General features: G+C 40.8%; 1 protein-coding gene across 1 annotated transcript in view; it reads right to left on the minus strand.

The window, feature by feature from the left end:
* Positions 1-2860: 2860 nt before the first annotated feature.
* dnaaf11 (dynein axonemal assembly factor 11) overlaps positions 2861-17101 on the minus strand; it is a 75140-nt gene continuing 60899 nt past the window's right edge. Inside the window, exon 12 of the mRNA XM_043689401.1 lies at positions 2861-3152. Within this exon, the coding sequence (XP_043545336.1) occupies positions 2966-3152 (187 nt within the window). The 3' untranslated portion in view covers positions 2861-2965. The remainder of the gene's footprint in view (positions 3153-17101) is intronic.

Genomic DNA, 17101 nt, shown 5'->3' on the forward strand with positions numbered 1-17101 from the left:
TCACCTCTCAACTTGTAGCTATGCCCCCTCATACAAGCTGATGTCATCATCCTAGGAAAAAGACTTTGACTGTCTACCCTATCTAATCCCCTGATCATCTTGTATGTCTCTATCAAATCCCCTCTTAGCCTTCTTCTTTCCAATGAGAACAGACCCAAGTCTTTCAGCCTTTCCTCATAAGACTTTCCCGCCAGAACAGGCAACATCCTGGTAAATCTCCCCTGCACCTTTTCCAATGCTTCCACATCCTTCCCGTAATGGGGCGACCAGAATTGTACACAATATTCTAAATGTGGCCGCACTAGCGTTTTGTATTGTTGCACAATGACATCATGGCTCTGGAACTCAATCTCTCTACCGATAAAACCTAACACACCATATGCCTTCTTGAAAGCTGCCACCCAGCCTGATAGTGCTATTAAGGATCTATGTACATGGACTCCAAGATTTCTCTGCACATCCACACTACCAAGAACCTTTCCATTGATCCTTCCTGTTATTCTTCCCAAAGTGAATCACCTTACATTTATCTGTATTGAACTCCATTTGCCACCTTTCAGCCCAATTCTGCAGTTCATCCAAGTCCCCCTGAACCTGCAACATTCTTCCACACTGTCCACCACTCCACCGACTTTAGTGTCATCTGCAAACTTACTAACCCATTCACCTATGCCTGCGTCTAAGTCATTTATAAAAATGACAAACAGCCGTGGTCCCAAAACAGATCCATGTGGCACACCACTGGTACCCGGACTCCAGGCTGGATATTTTCCATCAACCACCACTCATTGCCTTCTTACAGAAAGCCAGTTTCTAATCCAAGCTGCTAAATCACCCTTAATCCCATGCCTCTGCATTTTCTCCAAAACCCTACCTGGGCTTATCAAAGGCCTTACTGAAGTCCATGTACACCACGTTAACTGCCCTACCCTCATCCACATGCTTAGTCACCTTCTCAAAAAACTCAATGAGGTTTGAGAGATATGATCTGCCCTTGATGAAACCATGTTGACTATCTGCAATCAAATTGTTGCTTGCTAGATTATTATAAGTCCTATCCAAAAGTTTTCCTACAACAGGTGTAAGGCTCAATGGTCTATAATTACCTGGGTCATCTCTACTGCCCTTCTTGAACAAGGGCACATTTGCAATCCTCCAGTTCTCTGGTACTAAACCTGTAGACAATGATGACTCAAAGAACAAAGTCAAAAGCTCCAACACCTCCTCCCTAGCTTCCCAGAAAATCCTCAGATAACTCCCATCCAGCCCTTCTAGAATTGATAACACCTCTTCCTTACAAACCTCGATCCTTTCTAGTCTAATATCTTGTATCGCGTTCTTCTCTACATTATTCTCCTTTCCCTAAGTGAAAACCGATGAGAAGTATTTGTTTAGCACCTCTCCGATCTCCATAGGGTCCACACAGAACTTCTCACTTCTGTCTTTGACTGACCCTATTACTACGCTCATCATCTTTTTACTGCTCACATACCTATAGAAGGTTTTAGGGTTCTCCTTTATTCTACCTGCTCAAGATTGCTCATGTCCTCTCTTTGTTCTTCTTAACTCTCTCTTTAAATCTTTCCTAGCTAATCTGTAACTCTCCATTGCCTCATCTGAACCATCTCGTCTCATTGTCACATAAACCACCTTCTTCCACTTAACAAGAGATGCAATTTCTGCAGTAAACCACGGTTTCCTTACCTTATCACTTCCTCCGTGCCTGACAGGGTCATACCTATCAAGGGCACTCAATATCTGTTCCTTAAAAAAAGCTCCACATTTTAAGGAGAGCTTAAGCAACTGATTTCCTCTCTGTCACTATGTTCGTCAAATCAACACACCGGTGCTTGCTTGGATCCACTTCTAACTTCTCACTGTGTTGTGTTGTTCTGTGGAGTAATAAGATGTTCAATATGATCATTGCACACTTTAAAATTCTCTACTGGTCTTCTACATTTAAGTAGGTTTTGTTGCACTATTCTCCCCATCCCCTGCATTTTGCGACCCCTTTCTATGTATCCTAAGTCTTGCCTAATCACATTATAATTGCCCTTCCCTCATCGATAACTCTGGCGTTGAAATAAACACACTTCAAACCAGCTTGCTGTCAGCACATTCCTGTGACCGTGAAATCCCGTCCATGCCCTCCATACTTCCATCCTCCTGTGCACTGGAACTACACCTCAGGTTCCCATGCCCCTACTGAGCTAGTTTAAACCGACCGGGATAGCACTAGCAAATTTTCCGCCCATGATTTGAGTACACCTCTGGTTCAAGTGAAGACCATCCTATTTGTAGAGGTTCCATCTTCCCCAGAATGAGCCCCAATTATCCATGTGTCTGAAACCCTCCCTCCTGCATCATCCTTGCAGCCATGTGTTCAGCTGATATCTCTCCCTATTCCTTGCCTCGCTATCATGCGGCACGGTTAACAAACCAGAGATAATAACTCTGTTTGTTCTAGCTCTCAGCTTCCACCCTTGCTCCCTCAAATCCTGCCTTACATCCCTATCCCTCTTTCTACCTGTGTCGTTGGTACCTACATGGACCACAACTTGGGGATGGTCACCCTCTCACTTCAGGACCCCAAAGACACAATCCAAGACATCATGGACCCTGGCACCTGGGAGGCAACACACCAACCATGAGTCTCAATGCAGCGAAGCCTTGATTGGGTAAATGGTCTACTCAACCTCCTATTACAAATAATTTTTATAATTCTTTTTTCTATTTGCATTTTGTATATCTAAAAAATAAACTAATTTGCTTCTCTCTCGTTAATATAGGAAAACATTTGTCAATTAATAGTAAACAACAACATAGCCAGACAGTTCTAGTAATGGATATCTTTATGGTTATTACTGCTTAAACATAATATAGTTTTAACAATTTAGTTAAGTTTACAGATGAATTGTGTAGAGGAATGACACTACAATCAGATGATCCTGATTCAAAGCTATTTTTAATCAACTAATGCTGGAACTTCAGGGTTGTCCTGGAAGTCATCACTGTTTCTTTCTGGTAACTTCAGTTGATGGAATTTGATGGGACCTTGAGCAACTGATTTCCTCTCTGTCACTATGTTCGTCAAATCAACACACCGGTGCTTGCTTGGATCCACTTCTAACTTCTCACTGTGTTGTGTTGTTCTGTGGAGTAATAAGATGTTCAATATGATCATTGCACACTTTAAAATTCTCTACTGGTCTTCTACATTTAAGTAGGTTTTGTTGCACTATTCCGAGCTCTGCCATTGGAATCATATTACATTTTAAACACATTATAGCTGTAAATTGATTTAAAACATTGCATGCCTACGTTTTCAAAACTGTTACGTATAAATGACTTCCCAATGGACACTTCACTCAATGTAGTCAGTCAGTTAGATACTGTACTGAACTGGTTGTTGGTATTAGGAGTGACAACTCATAGGTGCCATCTTTAAGGATCTGCCTGTCCCTTGGGATAACTTTGTGTGCAATCAGTTTCAGAGTGATATTGATTATAGCGTTTCTGCTTTTTCATGTCATAAACATTATTTACATGAAACACAGGAAAATCATACTGAATATTGGAGCATTTAAAATTGGTGCGTCAAGTACTTTTCTTGTACTGCCTGTTTATATATTAAAAAATTTGTTTCATTTGGCCTAAATGTCATTCATGAAAATTGGCTTGGCAAAAGCCTATATCAACATGCTCATCAAAATGAACAGAAATAATGTTTATTAAAGCCTAAGAAGGAATCACTACAGTTCTGCTTGGCTGGTTAAGACAGTACCAATGAGTTGCCAGGATTGGCTGTGGAAGCAGGTGGGAATGGAAGAAAACAAAAATTACTTGAGTCTGAGGTGGTAAGCACTTCAGAAGCACTAAGCAGAAGTGGACAGCTCACATATTTAATTCCTGTCAAGAGTTTTAAATTAAAAGGAATTATTAAAAAGAAAAGTACAATTTTTTTAATGGCAATTTACTTAAGGAACACTGCTGTAGACTGTATGTGCATTTGGTATCAGGATAATTTCATTTCAGGTGTGAATCTCAAAACAAGCTGTGGGTCACTTATCAGCATATTCAAGAAGACTAACATAGGAACAGAATAGGCCACTTTGCCTTTCCACCCTCTCTCACTATTAAATGTGATTATGGCCTATTGTCTGTAAATTACCACAAGCTACCTTTAATTCAGCTACTTATTAAGAAAGCTCTCAGACAATCAAATACTGAATCAATTACTTAAACTTTATTGCATGTAGCAATCAAAATAAGACTCCTGAAGTAAGCTAAGCCTCACAGCCACACCTAGCTATTACCCTATTAATGACGGAATTTAGCTATGATTCCAATCAACAACATTTGTCTTTGATATGCCCAGATCCTTGTACAGTGTGCTTCTCCAGAGTAGTGCTACTGAAGAATTTCAAAGTTAAATTCTAATAGGATTTTCTGTCTAGTGAAGTCTGTGGTGTGAGTTTATCAATGATCCTTTAGATCCATTCATCCACATCACTTACTAGATTTCTAAAGTCATCAAGTCTGTAGCTTGCCTTTTTATCAGGAGTAGCTTCTCTGTTCCATTGTACATTTGGTGTTAGTTGTCGCTTCAGAACACAGCCAATGCTGCTATTAACTCCTTAAATTCTTCTGCTGGGCAATTATTTGTCCTTGTGGCATAAGACAGCTAGTTATCAAGAAGTTGTTAAAACAGTGTATCTAGCTTCAATTCCTTCTTTTCTAAGATATGGCTAATGGGCATATGCTTTTAATTCCTTGTTATATTATCTCAAGAAACAGTTTATTCCAGAAAGTGGTTTTACTGATTTTTAATCCTTGAAAAGTTAGTTCGGAAGATTACAGTAGATCTGCAATCTAACACCATAAACCCACCTTTGCTCCATACCCCTTAATATCTTTATTTAACAAGAATCTACGAATTTCAGTTGCAACTTGAATAGCTGATCTAGAATCAACTGTCATTTGCAAAACAAGAACTCCAATTTCTACCACCATTTGCACAATGTTGAATTTGTACCTACAATTCATTCCTTAAACACGACAGATAATTTGTATCTGGGACACATTTCCTAACCCAATTCTTTGCACTAGCATTTACTCTCACATTGTTTATTTCTCTCTATTGATATCATCAATGTCAGTTTTAGGCAGTCACTAAGATCACCTTTACAGCATTCAAATCAATAAGTGTGTGGTTGGAATTGTTTCTGATGCTGTGGAGTACTCTTAGTAATATTGCTGAATTCAGCATTCAACTTTACATATTTAGCTCCCTCATTTTTCATGATCTGATATAAAGTGGGACAAACAGTTTGTGTGTTTAGTTCAAAATACATGAATTGTAGTGCTAAGCATTTATGGCAGGAACTGAATAAAGCCATAAGTTAATAATAGGTGTCAGGAATTGTGTGTGATGATTTCCTTCCTATCAAGGTGCAAACTTCCTCGGTGTTCCAGTTAGAACTATTACTTATTTGCAGCATAGAAACAGACTATTTAGACCAACAGGTCAATTCAGTTCTGAAGAAAGGTCACTGGACCCAAAACATTAACTCTGTTTTCTTTCCACAGATGCTGCCAAACTTGCTGAGTTTTTCCAGCAATTTCTGTTTTTGTTTTCTATGCCAGTATTTGTGTACTACATAAGCCTCGTCATATCCTTCTTAATCTAACCCTATCAACATATATAATGTGTACAACATTGCCCTCAGGTGCTCATCTATCCTATCCCTGAATGCATCTATGCTAGCCACTTAGTTCATCCTTTATTCAAGTGAACATCATCCTAGTCATTCTAAGAAGTGTCTTGAGTTCCCTATTCGATTTATTCAAGGTAACATACAAACATAGGATTTAGTTTTGAAGCTTCTCCAGCATTTGATGGAATCATAGCTAATTTGGTCATGGTACCAATTCTGTAATCTCTCTCCATTTACAAAAGACCAGAGGTTCCAATGGGGAGATAGAGGTTGTACTAGGGTAGATTGGAGTTGTGCATTGGAAATTCTGGCACGATTAACTTTATAGGAATTGCCTCGAAAATTGAAATATCACTGGGGAAATTGCCCAGCCTCTGGAACCTTCTAATTAAGTCCCCGACTATGGGTCACACTTGGAAAGTTTAGAGAAGGTTACAACAGATAGGCATAATAGTTACTCAGGAACAATAATGGAATTAAAATTTGTTTTAACCCATGGGTAATAATAAAACTGAACCTTCAACTCAGCAATAATATACCTGTCTACCTCTACAACTCTCCTGACTGAACCCTGCTGAACCACACAGACACCCTGCCTGACCTGGTACCCACCACACTGACACTAATTAGATTACATACAGTGTGGAAACAGGCCCTTCGGCCCAACAAGTCCACACCGCCCCGCCGAAGCGCAACCCACCCATACCCCTACCCCTACATTTACCCCTTACCTAACACTACGGGCAATTTAGCATGGCCAATTCACCTGACCTGCACATCTTTTGGATTGTGGGAGGAAACCGGAGCACCCGGAGGAAACCCACGCAGACACGGGGAGAATGTGCAAACTCCACACAGTCAGTCGCCTGAGGTGGGAATTGAACCCGGGTCTCTGGCGCTGTGAGGCAGCAGTGCTAACCACTGTGCCACCGTGCCGCCCACGGACCTGACATTCTTGTCTCATTTGACACCACCGCAACAAATCCAACATGACACCATGTTCCACTGAACAACTGAACTTACATCCCCTTTCTTGGCTCACCTAGCACCCCTAACTCCTATAGATATACAAGCAGAAATTGTGCTATTCAAGTCCATCAAGACTGCTCTGCCATTTGATCATAGCTGATAAGTTTCTCAACCCCATTCTCCTGCCTTCTCCCCATAATGCTTAATCCTGTTACTAATCAATACCCTATCTATCTCTGTCTTAAAGCTACTCAATGATGTGGCCTTCTGTGGCACTGAGCACACAGATTCATCATTCTCTGACTGAAGAAATTCCTCCTTGTTTCAGTTCCAAAGGGCCATCCCTTTACTCTGAGGCTGTACCCTTGCATCCTAGTCTCTTCTGGTGTGGAAACATCTTCTCCATGTCCACTATATTCAGGCCTCAGTATTCTGTAACTTTCAATGAGATCCCCCCTCATCCTTCTAAACTCTGTACAGATCCAAAGATCCCATATGACAAGCCCTCCATTCCTGAGATCATTCTTGTGAATGTCCCTGAACCATTCTGATGGCAGCGCATCCTTCCATAGAAAGAGGGTCCAAAACAATATTCCAATCACAATCTGACCAGTGCCTATACAGCCTCACAGTACATCCCTGTTCTTGTATTCTAGTCCCCTCCAAATAAGTGCAAACATCCTGGTTGTAGGTTTGCTCATTGAGCTGGAAGGTTTGTTTTCAGATGTTCATCACGATACTAGGTTACATCATCAGTGAACCTCCGGTGAAGTGCTGGTGTTACGTCCCACTTTCTATTTATGTGTCTTGGTTTCCTAAGGTGGGTGATATCATTTCTGGTTCTTTTTCTCAGAAGATGATAGATGGGGTCCACGTTGATGTGGTTATTGATGGAGATCCAGTTAGAATGCCAGGCCTCTAGGAATTCCCGTGCGTGTCTCTGTTTAGCTGCCTGTATGATGAATGTGTTGTTCCAGTCAAAGTGGTGTCCTTCTTCGTCTGTATGTAAGGATACTAGTGATAGTGGGTCATGTCTTTTGGTGGCTAGTTGGTGTTCATGTACCCTGGTGGCTAGTTTTCTTCCTCTTTGTCCGATGTATTGTTGTTACAGTCCTTGCATGGTATTTTGTAAATGACATTTGTTTTGCTGGTTGTTTGTATAGGGACCTTTAGGTTCATTAGCTGCTGTTTAAATGTGTTGGTAGGTTTGTGGACTACCATGATGCCGAGGTGTCTGAATCGTCTGGAAGTCAGTTCAGAGATGTTTTTGATGTAAGGTAATGTGGCTAGAGTTTCTGAGAGTGTTGTGTCTGCTTGTTTGTGTTTGTTGTTGAGGAATTGGCACACTGTTTATTGGGTACCCATTCTTCAGCTGTTCATAGTTCCTGAGTGCTGCAGTGTGTTGTGGCTCGTTGAAACAATACACCGATGCAGCTCCGTTTGTGGGTGCTGGGATAATTGCTTCTGTAGTTAAGTGTTTGGTCTGTGTGTGTTGTTTTTCTCCTCCTCTTTTGTGAATTTTATGCCAGTAAGGATATTATTGATGCTGTTGTAGGTTTCCTTTAATTTGTTCAGTTTTGTAATCACTAAGGTGTCATCCATGTAGCTGACCTAAAGTTTGGGTTGGATAGTTGCGAGGGTTGTTTGTTTGACAATAAACACAGTCCATTGATTTCTCAACAACAAACGCAAACAAGCAGACACAACGTGCCAAGAAACTCTAGCCACGTTACCTGAAATCAAAGACATCTTTGAAATGACTTCCAGACTACTCCGACCCCTTGGCATCATGGGAGCCCACAAACCTACTAACACACTTTAAACAGTGGCTAATCAGCTTAAAGAACCCGATACAAAACAACCAGCAAAACAAACGTCATTTACAAAATACCATGCAAGGACTGTAACAACACTACATTGGACAAACAGGCAGAAAACAAACCATCAGGATACATGAACACCAACGAGCCACCAAAAGACATGACCCACTATCACTAGTATCCTTACATACAGACAAGGAAGGATACCACTTTGACTGGGACAACACATTCATCCTAGGGCAAGCTAAACAGAGATACGCACTCTAACCAGAACTCCATCAATAAACACATTGATCTATACCCCATCTACCATCCTCTGAGAAAAAGAACCACAAATGATATCACCCACCTTAAGAAGCAAAGACACAAACAGAAAGTGAGATATAACACCAGCGCTTCCTCGGAGGCTCACTGATGATGTTATCTGGTATGGTGATAAAACATCTGAAAACAAACCTTCCTGCTCAGCAAGCAAACTTACAACCTGAACCTCAACCTGAGCTCAACCTCAAATTTTCTCAAAAATCGCAAATGCCCTAAATTTCCTAACTGCCCACAGAACTTGCATGTTAATCTTGAGAATGTAAACTAGGACTCCTAAGTCTCTTTGTGCTTCAGATTTCCAAAGCCTTTCACCATTTAGAAAATTATCTATATGTCTCTTCTTATCAAAGTGCATAACTTAATTTTCCCACATTGTATCCCATCTGTCACCTCTTTGCCTACTCTCCTAGCCTGTCCAAGTCCTTCTACAGCCTCCCTGCTTCCTCAACACTACATGTCCCTCCACCCATCTATCACCGAGGCAATTGTGATATCTGAAAATGTAGCAAAAATGCCCTCGGTATTTTTCATCCAGATCATTGAGGTATAACGGAATAATTGACTCCTAACACTGATACCGTGTAAAACTCTGCTAGTCCCTGGCTGCCATCCCGAAAAATACTCCTTTATTCCCACTCCCTGCCTTCTGCCAGTCAGCCAATCTTCAATCCATGCTAGTACCTTGCCCTTAATGTTATTGCTTCTTAATTAGTAGCCTTGTGTAGCACATTGCCAAATTCCTTCTTGAAATCCAAAAAGATATTGCCCATCGACACTCTTTTGTCTAATCTGGTCATTACAACCTCAAGGAATTCTAACAGATTTGTCTTAATGAAGCCATGCTGACTCATTTTACTATGCACTTCCAAATACTCCATGATCTCTTCTTTAATAATGGACTCAAATCTTACTAACAACGTGCATTCTGCCTCCCTCCCTTCTTAAAGTGGTATATTACATTCACAATTTTCCAGACAGGGACCTTCTCTGACACCACTGAATTATGACTATCAACGACCACCTGCCTCCACAATTTCCTCAGCCATCTCCTTCAGAACTCTGGGAAAATAGTCCACCTGGTCTAGATGATTTATCTAACTTTGGACCTTTCAGTTTCCCCAGGACTTTCTCCTTAGTGATGGCCATTGCACTCATCTCTACTCTGGACTTTCAAAGTTCTAGTATGTTGCTTGGTATTCCACTGTGAAAACTGATGCAAAGTACCTATTCAGTTTCTCCACCATTTCTTTGCTCCCCATTACTCTTGCCTCTCATCTATCCAAAAAACCTCACGTTATTTTCTTTATATTACTAGCTAGCTTACCCTCATATTTCATCCACTCCCTCTTATTACATTTTAAGTTGTTCTCTGCTGGTTTTTAAAAAGGCTTTCCAGTCATCTGGTTTTCCACTGATCTTCACCACATTGTATTCTTTCTCTTTTGCTTTTATGTTGTCCTTGGCTTTCCTTGTCAGCCATAGTTACCTCATTCTCTGCTTAGTATGCTGCTTTTTCTTTTGGGAAGGAGTTCTGCTGTGCCTCCTGAATTATCCCCCCAAACCCCTACTATTGCTACTCCTCCTTCCTCTGTGCTTGGCTCCCCATTCAATCAATTCTGGCCAGCCCCTCTCTCATGTCATTGTAGTTACCTTCACTCAATTGTAATACCATTACATCTGACCTGGCTTCTTCCTCTCAAACTGCTGAATGAGTTCTATCATATTACTGTGACAGCCCCCTAGGGGCTCCTTCACCTTAAATTCCATAGTCTGCCTCATTACATCTCTAAATCCAGAAGTGCCTATTCCCTTGTAGGATCTACCATAAGCTGCTGAAATAAAAAGAAAATTTCATTAATTCCACTTGGGATTTGCACCTAACTGGTTCTCACCTAATTGACACCCTAAACGCAGCTCACCTACCACTCTACCCACACATTCCTCAATTGTATTACACACTGAACTGTTTTCAGTAACTTTCAAAATAACTACAGGCCCTTTACATTGCCGACCACGGCATTAACTGTTGAAAATGAGAGTATGGCTTCTATGATCAGAATGCGTATCTGGCCATTTTAACTCACTGATTGCAAGGAGTATCAAACAGCATCTCAGAGCAGGATCAATGGGCATCAGCCACATCCCCCATTGTCCACAGACATTGAGAAAGTTTTGAAAATGTCAGATGCCGATCATCATGGAGTTCTCCGAGCCATACTTGACTTGAAATGCTAACTTAGTTCCAATTTCCCAAAATGCTTCCAAACCTGGGTATTTCCAGCACTTTGTTTTATTATTTCTCACAGTTGTTTGACTTTATATAAAGGTAATAGTTTATTGAATTATGCTTTTATTTCATTTTTGAAAAGTAGCAACAGGAGTAGACCATACAGTTCATCAGCTTACTCTACAGTGCCTCACATTTATCTAAATTATACTCCTTCTGCCATTCCTCAGCCCATTAGCCCATGTGATCAAGGTCCCATTGTATTCTGAGGTAACCTTCTTGCCTGTCCAAATTTGGTGTTATCTATGAACTTACTAATCATACCTCCTGTGTTCACATCTAAATCATTTATATAAATGATGAAAAGCAGTAGACCTTGCACCGAACCCTGTGGCACACCACTGGTCACAGGTTTTCAGTCGTAGAACAACCCTCTGCCACCATTGTCTACCTTCGAGCCAGGTCTGTATCCGAATGGCTAGTTCTCCCAGTATTCCATGTGATCGAACCTTGCTAACCAGTCTCCCATGGGGAATATTGTCGAACGCCTTATTAAAGTCCATATAGATCATGTCCACTGCTCTGTCCTCATCAACGCTCTTCCTTACTTCTTCAAAAACTCAATCAGGTTAGTGAGATATAATTTCCACACACAATACCATGTTGATTATCCCAAATTAGCCCTTGCCTTTCCAAATACATGTAAACCCTGTCCCTCAGGATTCCCTCCAACAATTTGCCCACCACCAAGTCAGGCACACCAGTATCTAATTTCCTGGCTTTTCCTTACCACCTTCCTAAATAGTGGCACCATGTTAGCCAACCTCCAGTCTTCCAGTACCTCACCTGTGGCTATCGATGATACAAATATCCCAGCAAGAGGTCAAGCAATTACTTCCCTAACTTCCCACAGATTTCGAGGATACACCTGATCAGGTCTCAGGGATTTATCCACTTTTATGCGTTTTAAGATGTCCAGCACCATACCTGGATGTGTTTTGCTTTGTTTTTGTCATAAACTTCTGCTTGTTAAAACAAAACCTGCAATCTTGTGTGCTAATGTTTCAATGACAGAACCCCGTGCTGTGTTAAATTTTTAAAAAATGCCAGATTGCATTCTGGGATCTGACTTGTCTAGTAATGTCAGCAGCAGGGATTATAACACTGATTATTGACCTCTATCTCCATATCCATTGATGTAATTAGTCTCCAAAAACATATCAATTCATGACTTGAACATGCTCAAGTATTCAGGAATCTGTCATGATAAGACCTGTCCAACTATTTTCTCTCTCTTTGGCCTCTATCACTACATATCGTTGACTCCTTACACCCCTCCGCCTCCCCCCTCCACCCCCCCCCCACCATCACTGCACAAAAACCAACATTTTCCTAGTGACCATCAGCTCTGATGAAGGATCACTGAACCCGAAACATAAACTCTGCTTTCTCTCCACAGATGCTGCAAGACCTCCTGAGATTTTCACAATCTCTGTTTTTATTATTGACAAGATTTTATGTGACTCTACAGATGTTAAAGTCTTAAGTTGATCCAAGTACGACAAAAATAAAACAACTTCCTGTTACTACCTTCTCCAATATAAAAGCAAAATAGTGTGAATTCTGATAAAAATACTGTCGTTATGTCATCAACCTGAGACATTACATTATTTTTCTCTCTTAGCAAATGTTGCCTCACAGCAGCAGGATTTTCAGCATTTTCAGCTTTTATTCATTTTCCAATACATATTTGTCTGTTCTGATATTTTTTTTTTCATTTCTGATTGACATTGATGCCAATTTCAGTTCTGCTAAGATAAATAAGTTCATGGGCGAAAGTGGGTACTGCAGATGCTGGAGATTAGAGTCAAGATTAGAGTGTGTTGCTGGAAAAGCACAGCAGGTCAGGCAGCATCCGAGGAGCAGAAAATCAACGTTTCAGGCAAAAGCCCTGCATCATTCCTGATGAAGGGCTTTTGCCCGAAACCTCGATTTTCCTGCTCCTCGGATGCTACCTGACCTGCTGCGCTTTTCCAGCACCACTCTAATCTTAAATAATTTGATGCACCTCTTTAACTGATATGGTTTTTCTTTTACCATCTGGCTGCTTTTTAATATAATTTTTGGAACATTTAGGAAGATGTATGGCTTCCCTTTGCACAAACATATTAAAGATGTGTGTGGGGGGGGGGAAGAGGGAGTGGGCAAAGAATGCACTCTAATAATTATAAATGAAAATGAAGTAGTCTACAGGAATTAAGGAAAATTTTACTTTTATAAAAAATGGTGCTTTGGGAGTAAAAATATCTAATCACCAAGAAAGTTGAGAAGTATGCATGTAATATGTAGGGCATTACAGAAATACTTCACAACTTCAACAGCTGTACCAGCAAATATGCCTCATAACTCTCAAGTGTTATTTATTATTTGGATGACATAGTTTCTATGTTGCACTGGCTTTCCTTAAAATATCCTCAAAACTGCAATGCAGTATATCAAGAAATAAAACTGAATCCTACATCAGAAGTAGGGAAATTGATAATATATTAACTATATTTTTAAACATGTATTAATATTGAAATAACACTTTACATGTGATGTTAATATTCCAGCCAAATTAGGAGATAGAAAATGATTGCCACAGACTGTAGTTTCTTAAAGTATTTCATAGATGGCAGAGTCAGTATCCGTTAATAGATTAGTGATTGATGTCAGTAATTGTAGGCACAGTACAATTTTGCTGGTAGAAGCAAAAGGAAAGTACATTTCTTATTCATGCATTTTTATTAAAAAAAAGCTATTCAGTTGAAATACTGAGTGATATAAACGAACTGTAAAATGAACGTAAAACAGCTCCAGTAATTGATTACTGCCTGTGCGAAACCTGGTTATGCTTGGTTCTATTAATTTTTCTATTAGACATTATCTCACAATACACCCATAAATGATGACCTAGTTTTTCAACAAAATTAACTTCCTTCTCTATTACCTTCATACGGAGGAATCGCAAACTGATAGCCAAGAATATTAAATTGCAAAACACAGGTCAGAAGGTTTGATACTGAAACTATATTTGCAATTAGTCTTTGGTAAATGGGGGTCTTCACTGTTGCGAACCCTGCAATGACCATAACGACAACAGGCTGTTCCTTATATATACAGGTCGTCATGCACTACCAATTGAAAATAAGTAATTGTCTCCTTCCTGGATTTCTAGAGTACATGCCTTCCCCAATTTCTCCTTGTTTCTATATGCTATAACGATTCATTCCATTCATTACCAAGCTTTTGCATGGTATTCCTTTCTTCACTGTCAACTAGTTTCACATATAAGCCTAGAGTATAGCAAAGTAACAATATGCTTAAGCTTCACATTTATTTTCAAAGCATCTCATCCTAAGGAATCTTAATGGTCTTGGTCCTGAGAGGATGCTTCTCCTTGTAGGATTAACTAGAATTGAGAAACAAAGTTTAAGAATAATAGGTCTTAAGATGGAGATGAGGGCAAAACTTTTGACTTAGAGGATTGTTAGCCTATGGAATTCTCTTCCCAGAAAAGAGTGGTGGAGGTAACTAAATTTATTCATTGCTGAGTTAGATAGATTTTTGAAAAATGATCAAGTCAAGAGCTACGAGGAAGAACAGGCAGACAGAAAAACAGAGTTCAATTCACAATTCCATAAGCCATATCTTATTAAACAGCATAGCAGGCTCAACTGGCTGAATGGCTTACTCAGAGTTCTATCTTCCTATGCAAAATTTATAACATTTTGTCAGTCTTGAAAGCAGTGCAATTCCACAGCCATGTGCAAAGAAATTATCTCGTGACTGAGGTACTTAAACCAACTCAGACAGTTGCCATAAACCTAAATGGACTGGAAAGCCACTGAGTTTGCCCAAATATAAATGGGACATTGGGACGTCTCTATGATGTTATTACTGCCAGAAACTCTGTTTTCTTATAGATCAAGGATACAGATACATGGATGCTCACAGCAGAAACCACTGAGGAGCATTAACGGCTGATGCTGCTGTCTTCTGGATTGGCAGCACTTTTCCACCTTTCATTCTACAGTTTTTCAGGCAGGCTGGTCTGTCCCTGTTGATCAGCAGTGAGCATCTGACTATGCATCCTACAATATGACTGGTTAAAATATCTGTATGATAATACCTTGAAGTAATAGTAAACACAGTTATCCAAATAAGGGTGGAAATGACTGGAAAGCTGGGAGTTTATACTGGAAGATTCATTTCACAGAGTTGGTCCTATAAAAAATGGTAATCAAAGTTAGAGATGTGAAGTAGAAATCAGATGATTGTATTCACTGGTGAAGTGGTTGCAATAAATGAAATGGCTTTTTACTTGTACAAAAAGTTTCTAATTAATTGAGCACTAAGGAAGGGGTGCTAATCTTATAATCAGTTACTTTGGGGTGATAGACCAGAGTTGTGTGGTGGTCTTGCCCCAGTTTGACAGGAATAATACTGACCCTGTAGGCAGGAGCAGGGGAGGGCTGATGGGGGTGGAGGTGGGTGGGGTGGTGTTGGGAAAGGTGTTACACAGGCTTACAAAGCAAAACAATTTGAGGTATTGCAGGAGAACTATTTTGATAATGATATCCAGAAGAGACAGTGATCAAGCTTAGAAAACAACACAGCAAACATGGTCGGAAGGAAGAAAAATTTAAAAGGCAAAATTAATGACTCGTTTTACTTATTTAAGACATAGAACAACAAAGAACAAAGAGAACAAAGAACAATACAGCACAGGGACAGGCCCTTTAGCCCTCCAAGCCTGAGCTGACACATTTTGCTCTTCCAAACTAAAACTATCTTCATTTACAGGATCCGTATTTCTCTATTCCCTTCCTTTTCATGTATTCATCTGGTTGCTTCTTGATTACTGCTGTTATGTGTGCTTCTACCACCTTCTGTCAGTGTATTCCAGGCACTCACAATCCTTTGTTGGAAATACTTGCCCCACACATCTCTTTTAAACCTCCCCCTCACACCTTGAACCTGTGTCCTCTCGTAATTGACCCCTCCACTCTGGGGGAGAAAAACTCATACTTCCCATTCTATCCATGCCATTCACAATCTTATAAATTTCTATCAGGTTGCCTGTCAACCTCCTGTGTTCCAGTGCACACAAACCCAATCTATCTAACCTTTTTCCATAGCTAAAATTCCCCCACACCAGTCAATATTCTGATAAACCTTTTCTGTACCTTCTCCAAAGCATCGATATTTTTCTGGTAGTGTGGTGACCAGAGCTAGGAGAAAGTGAGGACTGCAGATGCTGGAGATCAGAGCTTAAAAATGTGTTGCTGGAAAAGCGCAGTAGGTCAAGCAGCATCAAAGGAACAGGAGAATCGACGTTTCGGGCATAAGCCCTTCTTCAGGAATGAGGAGGGTGTGCCAAGCAGGCTAAGATAAAAGGTAGGGAGGAGGGACTTGGAGGAGGGGGATTGGGAATACGATAGGTGGAAGGAGGTTAAGGTGAGGGCGGAGAGGTCAGGAAGAAGATTGCAGGTCAAGAAGGCGGTGCTGAGTCTGAGGGTTGGGACTGAGAAAAGGTGGGAGGAGGGTAAATGAGAAAACTGGAGAAATCTGCATTCATCCCTTGTGGTTGGAGGGTTCCGAGGCGGAAGATGAGATGCTCTTCCTCTAGGCGTCCTTGGCAGAGTGGGAGGGGGAGTTAAAGTGTTCAGCCACGGGGCGGTTGGGTTGGTTGGTGCGGGTTGGTTGGTGCGGGTGTCCCAAAGGTGTTCTCTGAAACGTTCCGCAAGTAGGCGGCCTATCTCCCCAATGTATAGGAGGCCACATCGGGTGCAGTGGATGCAGTAACTGATGTGTGTGGAGGTGCAGGTGAATTTCTGACAGATATGGAAGGATCCCTTGGGGCCTTGGAGGGAAGTGAGGGCACAAGTTTTGCATTTCTTGTGGTTGCAGGGGAAGGTGCCAGGAGTGGAGGTTGGGTTGGTGGGGGGTGTGGATCTGACGAGGGAGTCGCAGAGGGAGTGGTCTTTTCAGAACGCTGATAG

Source organism: Chiloscyllium plagiosum, chromosome 4, assembly GCF_004010195.1.
Source record: "Chiloscyllium plagiosum isolate BGI_BamShark_2017 chromosome 4, ASM401019v2, whole genome shotgun sequence".
Lineage (NCBI taxonomy): Eukaryota > Metazoa > Chordata > Chondrichthyes > Orectolobiformes > Hemiscylliidae > Chiloscyllium > Chiloscyllium plagiosum.